This window comes from Protopterus annectens, chromosome 11.part0, assembly GCF_019279795.1.
Source record: "Protopterus annectens isolate FY-2018-M chromosome 11.part0, PAN1.0, whole genome shotgun sequence".
NCBI lineage: Eukaryota > Metazoa > Chordata > Ceratodontiformes > Protopteridae > Protopterus > Protopterus annectens.
Window position 1 is genome coordinate 924,625,355 of NC_056745.1, and position 16,286 is coordinate 924,641,640.

A 16,286-nucleotide genomic window follows, 5' to 3' on the forward strand; every position below is an offset into this window, starting at 1 on the left:
CTACCACATAGGTGGTAGCCCCCTAAATATGGAAGACGTAATAAGGGATCTGGAGACCCAGGTAGATAGTAACCTCTCCTTTGATAATCACATTGCCAAAGTGGTTAGAAAATCCTTCTATGTGGCCCACCTAATCAGAAAAGGGTTTGCAACCAGATCGAAAGAGGTCATTGGGCCCCTCTATGCATCACTCATCAGACCCATCATAGAGTACAATGCTCCATTTGGGATGTACCTTACAAGACACATATAACAACTGGAAAGACCACAGAAGTACCTCACTAAGAGGATCACTGGCCTCACGCAGATGCCCTATGCAGCTTGACTGAAGAAACTCCATCTGTACTGGGTTGCAAACCGCGTACTCAGAGGTGATCTCTGCTTGACATACAAGGCCATGTCTAACCCAGAATTGATGGACATGCTCCAACTAAAGAAAACCATATCCCCTCAAGCTACACGCTCCAGGGATCTAAACCTCTCCACAACAATGAATAAGACATGCTGGAGGGATAGATTCCTGTCCCAGAGACTTCCCATGCTTTGGAACAGGATTCCAATCTACATTAGGTAGAGCACCTCGCTAACCCTCTTCAAGAGAAGTCTTGATGAGTGGATGGGAAACAGAAAGTTTACCCCAGGGATCACTTCAATGGCTCTGCTGGACAGAGGCACAGGGATCTAATCTAAGGGGGGTGGTGAAAGCCAGCACATTCTGGCTAGGCTTATAAATGCCTTCGGGCAGATAGCATAGTACCTAACTATGAACCTAAGGCAAAATCTAAAATGCTCAACCTTTCTCTCTGAGAGATTCTTAAATTGAGAACACCTAGTACTGCTGAGTCATTTCACAATACATCATTTTTATCACTTCTCCTTTAGTTCTCAGGCTAAAAGAAACTTAGAATTTACATTTCTTTGTATGCTGCACCTGGCCAGGAAGCCACAGCAATAAAAACAATTTTACATGTAAAATCTAGCAGTTCTCTGTGTCTTAAAACAATAGAAAGAATTTACAGGTCCAGACATCCTGTCTCTGAGCTTGAGATCAAACACAGTTGTAAGATTCCTTAGTTAATAGCTTTCCTCCAGCAGGATGCACTGTGGTTACATTTTTGAAGCTCAGTGCAACATATAGTTTAATCATAACACAGTTCTCTCTATATTTATAAAACAAGCCTGTGGATTATATTAATATTTGTAAATGAAATATAATTATTTACAAAATTCTATCTGTCTAGGCTGGCAGCCTTCACATATCTCCCACCCCCCCAGAGAACTCAAACTAGTTTTTCAAGTGACCCTTGAGAAGCGTTGCTTGAGTGGGTTAGGTCTACCTGAGTATACCTTACCCCATTCCCTGTCTTGAGAGCCCATCTGTGCTGGCATTGCTCATCCCACTGCAGTGCTGCACTGACATATATGCTTGCAACCCTAGGCTCCATCTTTGCAACTTGGCATTTTGCTGGCTGGCTCAGTGTAACCATGTGTGGGGATTGTGATCTGTAACTGCAGTGAATTTCCTTCCATACAGATAAGGCCAAAGTTTCTGCAGTGTCCACACTATGGCTAGACATTCCTTTTCTACAGCTGCATAGCATTCCTCCCTAGGTTGGAGCCTATGACTGAGATAAACCACTGGGTACTCTTCTCCCTCTGAAGAAATCTGGCCAAGTATAGCCCCCACCCCATGGTTTGAAGCATCTACCTGCACAACAGATTCTTTGCTGTAATCTGGACTGGCTAACGCGGGGTCCTCCCAAAGCTTATTTAAGCTTCTGGAATGCCTGCTGACATGTTGTGGTCCACACTATCTTATCTGGCCTGTTTTTCCTTGTCAGGTCTGTGAGGGAAGCAGCTCTGGTACTATAACTGGGGACAAACTTTCTGTAGTACCCTGCTGTCCCTAAAAATACCCTCACCTGCTTTTTGGTAACAGGTGCAAGCCATGCCTGAATGGCTTCCACTTTGGCAGGTTCTGGCCTGATCTTACCACTCCCCACTCTGTCCCAGGTAGGAGACCTCTGCCGTACCCACCTGGTGTTTTCTGGGATTAATGGTCAACCCTGCTCTCTGTAGTCTGCTCAGTGCCTCCCTGACATTGCCATCTACAGCCATTCCTGGCAAGAGCACCTTCATCATATCATCTAGGTAAGCAAGGGCAAGCCCTCCTGCTCCTGCTAGGATATGATCTACCAGCCTCTGGAAAGTTGCTGGGGCATTTTACATCCCCAGGGGCATCTTTGTGAACTCATACAAGCCAAAAGGAGTCACAAAGGCTGACCTCTCTCTAACACTAGGAGTCAAGAGCACATGCCAGTAACCCTTGGTAAGATCAGTATTGGTAAGATACTTAGCCCCACCCAGCTGCTCTAGGGCTTCATCTGTCCTAGGCATGGGGTAAGCATCTGACTCTGTGTGACTGTTTAATTTCTTGTAGTCCACACAGAACCTGGTGCTGCCATCCTTCTTTGGCACCACTGGGGAGGCCCAGGGACTATTGGACTCTTGAATTACCCCTAGTTCCAATATTTCCTGTATCTCCTCCCTCAGAGTCTGTTTGACTCTCTCAGGCACCCTATAAGGGACCTGCCTAATAGGCCTTTGGGGTCCTGTGGGTGCACCCTGGTTTCCCTGTGAACATGTCCCCAAACTCCTGTAACACTGCTCGGACTTCTCAAACCTGGGTAGGAGTTAGTTGCTGGGACATTGCTACATGTTCCTCTGAGGTGTCACTCCAAGCCTCATGGAGGAGAGTCACCAGCTCTCTCTCTGACTCCTCCTGCAGTGCACTTGCAAATACTCAGCACAGTGCTATCTTGGTAAGGTTTCATCATGTTAACATGGTACAGTTTGTGCCCCCTGCCTCCTGCCTAGCAGTTTTACCATGTAGTTAACATTATTGATTTTCCTGACCACCTTGTAGGGTCCTTCCCAAACTGCTTGCAGCTTGCTGTGTCTGACAGGAGTATGAACCATTACCTGCTGCCCTACAGCATACTGTCTAGCTTGAGCATTCCTGTCATGCCAGATCTTTTTCTGCAGTTGGGCTTCTGCCAGGTTCTCCTGGGCCAAGCCCACGAGTTCCCTGAGCCTTGTCCTGAGGTTTAGGACATATGCCACAACAGACTCCTTATGAGATTCACACTCACCTTCTCACTCATTACAAATTGAATCTAGAGATCCCCTCACCCTATGCCCATACAACTCAAAGGATGAAAAACCTGTGGATTCCTGGGGAACCTCTCTGTAAGCAAACAGATGGGCAAATATTTGTCCCACTCCTCTTAAACTGGTCTGTAAATGCCCATAGCATGGACTTGAGTGTAGAGTTTAACCTCTCAACAAGACCGTCTAGTGATAGTAGGGGGTGGTCTTCAGGTGGTTCACCGCACAGTACTTCACAGACAAGCCCGCAAGTCTGACTTGAAGTTGGCACCCCTGTCAGGCAGTATTTCTTTTGGGAGACCTGCCCTGCTGAAAATCTCTAACAAAGCATTTGCCACCTTTTCTGCTCAGTGGAGGAGAAAGCTACTGCCTCAGAGTATCTGGTAGCATAATCTACTACCACTAGGATATACCTTTCCCTTGTGGAGCTTTGGATACTCAGATGCCCTGCAATATCCATAGCTACCCTCTGAAATGGCTCCTCAATCACAGGCAAAGGCATCAAAGGAGCTTTCACCTTGTCTCCTGCCTTGCCTACCTTTTGGCATTGCTCACAGGTCCTGTGGTACCCTGTTGCATCTCTGGAAATCCCAGGCAAATAAAAGTTCTGCATAATACATCTCTTTATACATTTTATGCGCATATGACCTGCAAAGGGAATTTCATGGGCTATGGCTAGAAGTGCCAGACAGGCTCTAGGCGTTAACAACTGCTGTATCCTCTCCCCTTCTAGCCCTCCATCAGGGGTCCACTCTCTATACAGTAACCTTTTGTCCCAGTATACAGATTCCCCCTTCCCTTGAGAATTGGATACCTCACTAGCTACCTTTCTCAGGCCTTGCAATGTAGGGTTGGAGAGGTGAGCCTGTCTCAACTCTCTCTTTGTAACCCTTCCCAGCTCCCCTTCCACAGGAAGTCTGGTATCCTCTGACAGCAGTGCCTCACTGTCAGCCTGGGTGCTACTACTCCCCTCTGCCCTTGCAGTCAGTCTGTCCAAGGGACCATCCGTACCCACAAGCAACTGTGGCTCACCTTCAGTCTCACTGCTACAGCGTAGCTCTCTCCCTGAAGTAATCACCTCACCAGTCCTGGCTGCAAGTGTGCAGTCTGTCTGGGTCTCCCCCAGGCTACCAGATCAGCATACTTGTCTCCAAGCCTGACTGCGTGTAACTGCATGAGCACATGGTACTGCATTATCAAAATCACTCCCTATCATGACATCTGCAGGGATATCCTCAAACACACCTACTTGCTGGCTTCCTTTTCCACCCACCCAGTAAAGGTGAACCCTAGCCAAAAAGTATTTGGAAGGGGTCCTTTCTTAAGCTCTGACCTGAGTAGACTGCCTAAGCAAGTAGTGCTCCTCTGCCATTGCAGACTTCACAATGGTTATGTCAGAGGCTGTGTCTGTCTTAGCAATGGACTGTTTGCATTTCACTAGGATATAACCTCTGGTGGTAGTTTGGTACCCTTGTTGTCTCAAGACAACCTACTATTGGCATTTTGTCTCTGCCACTTACTGGCTCCCTCACCTTTCGTTCCCCACCATGCCTTTGTGGACATCTATATGCCATATGGCCTCACTGGTTGCATTCAGAACATTTAACCCTAGGTCCTGGACATGTACCTGGACTAGAGGCTTCCCCTGCTACTCTCCGATTCTGTTGGGGCAGTCTGGACTGCCCACCATGTGTTCCTTTAGACCCATGAGCAGCACTGGGTGTCCCTTTCCTGTGCAGTGATGCCCTGCTTGCTAGGTATAGGTCTCCCTTCTTCTTCAACTCATCTGAAGTAGCACATTGTCAGCTAACCAGATCCTCATGTCCTCAGGCAAAGTGCAAAGGGCTTGTTCCTTCACCAAAATGTCTGCCAGCCCTCCAAAAGGGGTGACCTGACATTCACTCACCCACCTATGAAAATAAGTGATTAGTTCAGCAACATATTCACACACACTTTCATCTGCCTTGTGTCTATGTTCACAAACCTTTTTTCCTATAAGCTTCAGGTGTTAGCTTAAAAAATTCTAGCAAACACTTCTTAACATCAGTATAATCAAAAATTCAAGATCAGATAATTTAGACAACACAGTTACAGCTTTACCATGGAGTAAGGGGGTCAGGAACCTTACCCAGAGACTTTGGTCAACATCATACTGTTTGCATACCCACTCAAACATATGAATGAAACTATCAAAATTATCCCCCTCTAAACTGTGGAAGAAATTTCTGACCTTTTGTGCTTCTGGGGTTCTGTTACTCCCTTCCCCATTACCTCCATGATTCTGTCGAAGAGTCAGCATCTTCTTTTCGTGCTGCCTCTGCCTCTCCTTCTCCTCAGCTTCCAGGTGTGGCTGTTTCTCATTCCCCTCAGCCTACAGACGTCTCAGTCTCTCTACTGCTTCTGTTTCCAAATGCCTGGCCTCCAACTCAAGTCTGTTTAGCTCCAGATGGATTTTTAAGTCCTCTGCAGAAAGGTTGGGCTGTCCATTGTCTGAGTGTTGTACATCTCAATGGCCAGTCTGATTGTCGTCCTGGTTGCTATTCTCTGATGCAGCTGTGACCAAAGCTGCAATCATGTCTGTTTTGGCCCGGTTGGCTGACGCACACACACTGAGGTATGAGTTATATACAAACACATAGACACTCCTGGGGAAGGTTGGCACAGGTTCTCCAGCTATGCCCCCTTCTCTCCAGACTATAAGGTAGAAATCACTACCACCAACCACTGTTTATCTGCTACTGCTAAGGGTGTCCAATTTTATTGTGCAGTATTATTATCCATTTAGTAAGTGTGATGAACAGCAAGGCTGTTGGAGTTGCTTTGTACAGTATCACCAAATACATGCAAGTATTCTAGAGCTTTAATTATTTCTACACAAAACAGCCACATTTTGAAAGGTTTAAAAATATTTAACAAAAAAATCAAGGCAATACTCGTCAATTCAATGCAGTGCTGATAGAGAGTTCAGAAATCACAGGAAAATGCTTTAAAACCATACTGTAGCATAGTCTGACATAAATATAGAAAACAGCTAGGTTGGGAGGGTGGCCTAATGGTTAAGGTGTTTGCCTTACAAACACAAGGTGCAAGGTTTGAGTCTCACAAGAGATAATTGGCTAGGCTTAAAATGGCTCGCAAGGGCAGTTAGCTTAGTACTAATATATGAACCTATAATCTAGCTAAATTCCTATCTAACTCTGAGATACTATGTCCTAAATAACTTTACTTACAAGGCAACGTGTTGATGAGTTGTTTTCCGCTTCAGACAAACTCTAATCTTCTTTCTGAGAAAGTATAACACCCAGTATTGCTGAGTCATTTCACATTACATCATTTTTATCACTTCTCCTTTAGTTCCCAAGCTAACAGAAACTCAAAATTTACATTTCTTTGTAAGGTGCACCAGGCCAGGAAGCCACAGCAATAAAACACACTTTTACATGTAAAATCTAGCAATTATCTCCGTCGTAAAATAATAGAATTTTCTGGTCCAGACATCCTGTCTCTGAGCTTGAGATCCAACACAGTTGTAAGACTCCTTACTTAGCTTTCCTCCAGCAGGGTGCACTGTATTTACATTTTTGTAGCTCAGTATAATATATATAGTTTAATCATAATACATAGTTCTTACATTTGTAAAGCAAGCCTGTGGATTATATTAATATTTACAAATTAAATTGAATTATTTACAAAATTGTATCTAACTAGGCTGGCAGCCTTCACAAACTCTACATCCTTATTTAGGGCCTCTAAAACTATTTGAAGTTAAAATACTCAGCTGCAGATGATGGTTGTTTTGAAGGTCTGAAAAAATTAGAGCAACAGTATCGGTGCTCCTCCCCCCACAACCACATCATGTAGTTTTGGACAGCCCGTGGCATTATAACAATTTCAGATGTGCCAATACATTTTTGTTATGGATATCATATAAGCCAGTGGAAACCTATGTGGTTTAAAGCAAAGTTTCTCTGTAGGTGAAGGACAAATGCTGCCGCATTTCACATTACCAGAAAATATAAGCTTGTAAGGTAAACTCACCTAGAGTAGTGAAGGCAGGCTAAAGTTAATGGAATAACTTCTGATGGAGAATATTGCAAAATTTAAAATTTATGTAGATTGAAAAACCCAGAGGATCTGCTACTTATATTTCCCTCTCTTGCAAGGACTCATGTTTTGCCATTGTAAACTGTTTTTCTGTATCTTATCCTAAAGTTTATATATTATTCATGAAATTATAAATATGTTTTTTTAGCATGTCATTAATTTGTAAATATGCTTTCTCATGTCTTATGTGATCTTATTCACCTGGGTTATGTCTGCAAGTGATCCATTGAGATCAGTGCACTACTCTGGTAAACAATAAATTAAATATGTAAAGTGTTTGCAGTAAACAAACAATGAGACCCAGTAATTCTAGAATGAGTAATACATGTTCAGGTGTAAAAGGATGCACACTTTCCATTACCAGTGGGTAGGGCGAGACCCTCGGCCTTGACTCAGTTCTTGTAGTGTACTGGGTAGTTGTGCAAAGCGGTGGAAGGCAAGGCCTCCACCTGTCGCCCCTGGGATTTCGGATACTGGCTAAGGCTCTTGCTGCCCCTATAGTGCCTTTTTTAGGCAAGGTTCAAATAACAAATTCACCACTGTAACAGGAACAGGCAAGCAAAAACTGTGGGTAATGCTACTCAATGCTAGAAGTCTAAATCTCAAAATGCACTCACTTGAGGCATTACTTAAAATGGAGAACATCGATATCTGTGCAGTGACTGAGACCTGGTTCAAGGCTCCAGAGAGCACCCCTGCATTACCAGGCTATAACTCATACCACACTTTTCGGCCATGTAACCTGGACAGAAACACCAAAGGCGGAGGTGTCTATATTCATTAAGGATATCCACACCTCCAGGCTAGTTGCTCAGCATAATGCATCCGAGGTTATCCAAGTGCAACTAACTCTGGGCAAAACTGCAATCTAAATTGTAGCTTGCTACGGATCCCCACTCTTTTCTTGATGTACTGGAAAATATTAGGGTTCAACCAAACACCCTAATAATGGGCGACTTCAACCACCCCAACATTAACTGGGAAAACTACTTGTGTACCAACTCCTTAGCTCAACGCTCTCTGGAATTCATAAACTCCAATGCCCTGGATCAACTTATTCAAACCCCCACCAGGGGCAGCAGTATCCTAGACCTAGTCATTACCAACATGAGTGACCGGTGTTCCACACCTGAAGTCAACTCCTCGTTGGTCCGATCCGATTATAAGCTAATCACCCTTGATATCCACATCCCGCCCCCACCCCCCATTAAGGAAGCCACGGTAAAAAATTTCTCCAAAGCCAACTTCATGCTTCTTAAGACAGAAATGGTGAACTTCGTGACACCCATGCAGATGGACAATACAGTTACAACTGATGAATCCTACACAAATGCACTCTATAAGCACTTACACGAGTACATGGATCATGCTATCCCAAACAGAACCAAGATGCTAGCCTCCAAAACAATGAAGCCAATCTGGTGGTCCCCTGCCATAAACAAACTGTACAACAGAAGGAAGAAACTGTTGCAAAAGAGAATAAAATCCCGATAGTGGAGGAGCTCCCTGACCGGCCGCAGTAAGAAGCTGAGATCCTTTATAAGATCCTCCAAAAGCTAGCTACAAAAACAAAATCGCCACTAATTCTAAGGACAACCACAAAGCATTCTATAGCCATGTCAAGAATGTCGATGGCAACACCCAGAGCTGCTCTGAGTTACAGCACAACAGTACGAAAATTATAAAACCAACTGATATTGCCAACATCCTAGCAGATAGGTTCAGTGCTAACTTTACCCCCCCTCACCCCATAAAGGGCTATATCTATACAGGAAGAATGCAGAGTCCCTGTAATCACAACTACGCAGGTAAAAGCTGCACTCTCTGAAGCCAAAAACACAGCAGCCATGGGACCGGACAACATCTCAGGCTGCGTTTTACATGAACTTCAGAATGAACTGGCTCCCCACTTAAGCACCATGTTCAATAATAGCCTTGCATCAGGCTTTGTGCCTGCTGAATGGTGCACAGCAACAGTTATCCCACTCCACAAAGGGGGAGCCACCACTGATCCCGGGAACTATCGACCTATTAGCCTGACGAGCCTGGTCTGCAAGGTCATGGAACGTATCATCATGGAACTCATAAACAAAGACATTGGTAACTTCCAAACTCTGGATCCCACCCAGTTTGGGTTTGTGAAAGGCAGATCATGCCTCCTGAACCTGATCGACTTCTTTGAGGCAGTCACCAAAGCCGTAGATAAGGGTAAGGTGGTTCACACAGCCTATCTTGACCTCGCCAAGGCTTTCGACACCATCCCCCATTCTGGAATTATAGCTAAACTCACTAAACTAGGCATAAATCCCTGCGTCACAAGATGGGTTGCCAACTGGCTTACTGACAGAACCCACACTGTAAAAGTTGCAGACTCGAAATCTGACCTCAAAGCAGTGACAAGTGTAGTACCACAGGGTTCCGTCCTGGGACATCTCCTGTTAGCCTGTACTTCAGAGAAGTAGATGTCAAATACAGAAGGCCTCTGGCTAATGAAGTTCGCAGATGACTGCAAACTAGAAGCCATAGTCAAGTCCCCAAATGATGTGGACATCCTACAGAAGGGCCTCGCTGAGACAGATGCCTGGTGTCAGAGCCATGGCCTCTAGCTCAATGCCAAAAAGTGCAGTGTCATCCCCTTTGGTAAAAACTCTGTACCCATGAACTACCACATAGGCAGCAATCTACTTAACACCGAATGCGTGATAAGAGACCTTGGGACCCAGGTGGACAGTAGTATCTCCTTTGATAGTCACATCGCCACAGTAGTCAGGAAGTCCTTCTACGAGGCACATCTCATCATAAAAGGGTTTTCATCCTGGAAAAAAGAGGTCATTGTGCCCCTGTCCTCGACACTCATTAGACCCATTATAGAGTACAACGCCCCTTTTGGAATGTACCTCACAAGACATCTGCAGCAGCTGGAAAGGCCACAGAAGTAGCTCACAAAGAGGATTACTGGCCTCAAAGAAAATGCCCTACACTGACCGCCTCAAAAAACTCCAGCTTTACTCAGTAGCATATAGCCTATTCCGAGGTGATCTCTGCCTAACATATAAAGCTATGTCAAACCCAGAGCTGTTGGGCATGCTACATCTAAAGAAATCCCAATCCCTCCGAGCTACATGCTCTAGGGACCTAAACATTGTCACCACAATAAACAGGACATGCTGGAGGGATAGATTCCTGTCCCAGAGACTTCCCATACTCTGGAACAGGCTACCCATCTATGTCAAGCAAAGTTCTTCATTAGCACTCTTCAAGAAAACTCTTGATGAGTGGGTGGGAAATAGGAAATACACCCTGGGGATCACTTCTGTGTCTCTGCTCGACAGTGGCACAGGAAAAATAACTTTCTTGGGTGGCGTAAGCCAGGGAACCTTGTTGGCTAGGCTTACTTAGGCCCTTGGGCCGATAGCATAGTACCTACCTGTGAACCTATGGCAGCACATCAGGAGTGAAAGTAAATGCAGTATAGGTTGCCTATCTGGCACATCTCTGAAAAAAGATACATTAAAAATAAATAAGATAAGGAGCAGTTGTCCAACACTGATAAGTAAGAGAAGCTTGAAACTTGTGGTGTTTTCTTATCTCTTCTAATTTAGACCCGTTTTGGGACATCTGCAAGTGGATGGTCATCTGACTATTTTCAGAATCATGGACCTTGTCAGCGTCAGCTGAAGAGTAGAAATGAAGCAGGTACAGGTAGGTATGCTTTTGTAAATATTTCTCAGGGCTCCCACCCCCAACTTTTTGAATTTTCACTTTGTCATGTAGATGTGCCGTTTTTGTGTTCCATAAAATGTAGTTATAGCTACATGCACATTTTATTTATATAGTTTACTCAAGTAGTTGCTTTCTTTTATTTATTTATTTATTTAACTAGTTTACTCATGTAGTCGCTTTATTTTATTTACTTGTTTAGTTATTTATTTATTTATCTGCATTTGTTCACTGAGAACATTCCAGTGGGAAGTCCCATTTTTGTGGTGCCCTGGGAAGAAGACTTAGTACAACCACACACAGTGAGCATCAAATAATAGTGGATAAGTAGACATGCATAAAGAAAATTATGTATCAGGGTAATTGTAAAACAAGACGTAACAGGACATGTTAGTAAAACCAAGTCCAAGGTACTCAAGAAAGGTGAAGCCAGCCAAACGGATCCACTTAGTGCAGTTTTAATATGGAATACACATGCATTAATGCATACACATTTTAAACAACAGCGTTTTTGTTTCTTTCAAGTATCAGATGTGGATAGATGCAATAATGGTTTTATACCCTCCTGAAACAAGTTAACCAATAAAATTAGACAACCGATTAAAAACCTGATTATCATAACATTCATGAATATTCATCACATTATAGAGAATTGTGAAGTGATGTGTAACATTAAAAATAAATAAAATCATGATCCCTAAAATAGTTTAAAACACAACAAATACAATACAATAATTGATTTGTTTCATTTTAAGATAAAATTTGTACATAAAAACTTTCTACATAATGGGAATCTGTAGGCAATTTGCAGTGATCAGTCTCCCTCTAGTGGTCATTGTTTTAATCCCCTTTCCAGTTAATAAAAACATTACTATAATAATGAGATATATGCAGACTTTACTATAATAATGATATATGTATGTATATATATATATATATATATATATATATATATATATATATATGGATATATAAAATAAAACTTTAAATCCAAGGAGAAGTACATGTAGAACTAGGGATTTACGTAAAACATGCATATAATTTATAATTTAGCTGCTCTCATCTTCAAAACAGGGGATAGGGATACATTTTCATTTAAACCAGGTGGAGTGGTGGCCTGTAACGTTATCTGCCACCATAGTTCCCTGTACTCCACCTTTTCTTCCCATTGCCCCCTGCATCCCACAGATGAGTGTGGTTGAACTGAAAACCACCACATTTGCAGCACGTGTATGCATCATGCACAAGTGTGCATCCTGTCAAGCGTGCATGGTCATCCTGAGATATGTACTGTGTTTGTGTGCCATGCATGTGCATCTTGTGATGTCTGCGTGTGTGTACATATGCGCACATCCTAATGAATATAGTGTGAGCATACACTTTTTATGATTTTATATTGTGTGCACACATGTTCATCCTTTGTGTACCTTTTTGCGTCATGGGGTGCAAACTAGTATAGTGTATGAATATGTTTGAATATGTTGGCTTCCTACAGATCCCGGCAGAATTACATCTCCTCCTTCTGTCCTTAGCCAACCATACATCTAAACAGGCAATACCATCCTCATTCATTTCATGCGTAAAAAAGGGAACTGTACTAGCAGCTGTTATTGAAGCTGGAAGCTGTCCAGAACTTAATGAATTGTCTTCCATATCTTATCTGCTGAAGTTGAAAGCAGTTTGAAGATAAACTTGTCCTTTAAATAGTTGTTGATATAATTAAGTGGAATAGGGATTTTTTTAATAACTTCTTCATTATTTCAATGTTCGATATTGCAAATTGTGCAATAATGTTTACTTGAATCAAGTTTTTTTAAGGTTTTTATATGATAAAATGTGCATATTGCTTTACATTTTTGAGAGTTCTAGTCTTGGAGGCTTGGCAGTCGTGATATAAAATGTTAAATAAGATTATCAATTGCTATTTTATGTTATCTGATGAAGTCTTATCTTTTAAACAGTGTTATTAAATTTGGCTTGTGGTTTTTAAGTAACGCGTCTCAATGTTTTTTTATCAACCTTTGATATGTGCTGAGTATGTAAAAATGCAGCGTGTGATATGTGTGTGGGTGTGTGTATACCAGTGTAGCCTGTGATCAGTAGTGTCTGTGTATATGCATCCTATTGTATACCATGTGTGAAGTCCATCCTGTGATCTGTATTGGGGTTGTGTGTGTGCATCTTGTGATGTGTACTGTGTGTGTGTGCATCATATTATGAATCACATGTATGCATGCACTTCCTGTGATACATATATTGCGTGTTCACAGATGCATCCTTTGATGTGTTCTTTGCATTTGTATGCATCCTGGGTTGTTTGCTGTGCATATATGCATGCTGTAATATGTGTGTGTGTGTGTGTGTGTGTGTGTGTGTGTGTGTGTGTGTGTGTGTGTATGTGTATGTGTGAATGCAGCCTGTGCAGTGTATTTTATGTATGTTCCAGTGCAGCATGCAATGTGTAGTGTAGTGTGTGTGTGTGTTTGTAGTATGTGTGTGTGCATGTGCATCCTATTGCATACATGTGCTTCCTGTGAGATCTCTTATGTGCACACATATGCGTCCTTTCTTTACCATATGTGTACATGTGCATCATTTATTGTATTTTACACGTGCTGCGCATCCTGTGTTGCGTACTTTGAGTATATGCAAGCTGTGATGTGTACCCTTTGTACATTATGTGATTAGTGCTATGTGTGTGCTGTGTGTCATAAGTATCAGTGCAGTGTGTGATATACAGTGAGTTTATATATGCTTTTGTGTATAATGTATGTGCATATGTATCTCTTGATGTGTATTAGGGGTGTGTGTATGCGTGCATGTGTATGAACTTCCTGTAATGTATGTTTTGTGTGTATTCGCACATTCACATGTTTATTTGTGTACCATATGTGTGCAATGCATCTTTTGATGTATGCTTTTCTTGTATGTACATCATGTACCCTGTGGTTATCATGTGTATGAGCATCCTGTGATGTGTACCATGTGTGTGTTTGTGTGCATGTGTATTCTGTGATAGGTACTGCTTGTGAGTGTGCATGCATTTGAACTCTTATGTCTACTACATATGACTGTATGTGCATCTTATGTGCACCATTTGTGTATGCCTGTGCATCTTGAGATGGGTACCATGTTTGTGCCTGTGTACAGTGTGGCGAAGCAGCCTGTGATATGTACTTCTAGTAATGCAGCCTGTGATATAGGTTCATAGCTAAGTGCTAGGCTAGCTACCCTTCTGGGCCATTTTAAGCCTAGGCAGTTTCCCTTCTTGTGCTTGAAATAACTTATCCCATTTAATAGATTGGCCTTACTCATTCCATGGTCAATAAATAAATATATATTACCCGTAATGGGAATACAGGGATCATACCATAGATAACTTGAGGGGACCTACAGTGGATATATAAAAAGTGTACACACACCTGTTAAAATGCCAGGTTTTTGTGATATAAAAAAATGAGACTACAATAAATAATTTCAAAATTTTCCCACATTTAATGTGACCTATAGCCTGTACAATTCTATTGAAAAACAAACAAACCTGTTAGGGGAAAAATCTAAAAAAAAATAAAAAACATACAATAAGCGTGTGCACATCCTTAAACTAATACTTTGTCGAAGCACCTTTTGATTTAATTACAGGATTTGTTCTTCTTGGGTACACACCTTCCATCAATTAATGAGACTCCTGATTAACCCCAAAAAAAGTTCAGCTGTCCTAGTAGGATTTTCCTGACATTTACTTAGTTGCCTGCTACAGCAAAAGCCATGGTTCGCAGAGAGCTTACATAGCATTAGAGGGATCTCGTTGGAAAGGTATCAGTCAGCAGAAGGATACAAAAAAATTTCCACAGCATTGGATATACCATGGAATACAGTGAAGACAGTCCTCAAAAAGTGGAGAAAATATGGGACAACAGTGACATTGCAAAGAACTGGACGTCCTTTCAAAATTGATAAAAAGGCAAGACGAAAACTGGTCAGGGAGGCTGCCAAGAGATCTACACCAACACTGAAGAAGCTGCAGGAATGGTGCTGCGGTAGCGTTGTCACCTCACAGTTAGACATTGCCCGTTCGATTCTCAGAGCATCTTCTATGTAGCGACAGCGTTGATGGCTTCATTGAAGGTTGTGCATTAGGCCCGGCAAGCCAGTACGTAATAATCTACTGCCAATCATTAGCGGACTGGAGTTCCGCTATGGCGACCCCTAACCGGGAAAAGCCGAAAGACACAAACTGGTTGTGTACTAGATGTGACAACAATATCCCATATTCTCTGCATGTCTGAACTATGGGGTAGAGTTGCAAGATGGAAGCCTTTTTGTTACACAGAAAAACATCCAGGCCCGGATAAGAGTTGCAAAACAATAAATCAAGTCTCCCAAAAGCATGTGGGAAAATATGTTATGGTCTAATGAAACCAAGGTTGAACTTTCTGGCCACAATTCCAAAAGGTACGTTTGGCGTAAAAACAACACTTTGCATCTCCAAAAGAACACCATACCCACGGTGAAGCATAGTGGTGGCAGTATCATGCTTTAGAGTTGCTTTTCTTCAGCTGGGACTGGGGCTTTAGTCAAAGTGGAGGGAATTATGAGCAGTTCCAAATACCAGTCACTTTTGCCCCAAAACCTTCAAGCATCTGCTAGAAAGCTGAAGGTGAAGAAGAATTTCACCTTTCAGCACAACAGTGACCCGAAGCATACATCCACATCAACAAAAGAATGGTTTCACCAGAAGAAAATTAAAGTTTTGGAATGGCCCAGCCAGAGCCCAGACCTACATCCAATAGAAGATCTGTGGGGTGTCCTGAAGAGGGCTGTGCACAAGAGATGCCTTTTCAATCTGACAAATTTGGAGTGCTTTTGCATGGAAGAGTGGGCAAATATGTGCCGTGCTGATAGACTCCTGGGTAGACTGAATGCTGTAATTAAATCGAAAGGTGCTTCAACAAAGTATTAGTTTAAGGGTGTGCACACTTATGCAAATAGCTTATTATATATTTTTTATGTTTTCCCCTAACAGATGTGTTTGTTTTTCAATTAAATTATACAAGTTATAGGTCACATTAAAGGTAGCGAAAGTTCTGAAAAGATTTATTGTGGTCTCATTTTTATATCACAGAAACCTGGCATTTTAACAGGGGTGTGTACACATTTTATATCTACTGTTTGCATGGGGAAAAGCATTTAGGAGCTGCCTCTGTCCATTAGTATTACATGGGGCAGTCCTGAGGTAAATTTTCTGTTTCCCATCCATAGATCTAAGTTGTGCTCATTTTTTCTGATGCCAT

General features: G+C 42.4%; 1 protein-coding gene across 2 annotated transcripts in view; it reads left to right on the forward strand.

The window, feature by feature from the left end:
* Positions 1 to 16,286, forward strand: part of LOC122815644 (uncharacterized protein C17orf98-like) — a 78,006-nt gene that overhangs the window by 59,598 nt on the left and 2,122 nt on the right. For both annotated transcript variants that reach the window (XM_044088316.1, XM_044088317.1), the window contains exon 3: positions 10,875 to 10,974. In XM_044088316.1, coding sequence (XP_043944251.1) covers positions 10,875 to 10,974 — 100 coding nt within the window. The remainder of the gene's footprint in view (positions 1 to 10,874; positions 10,975 to 16,286) is intronic.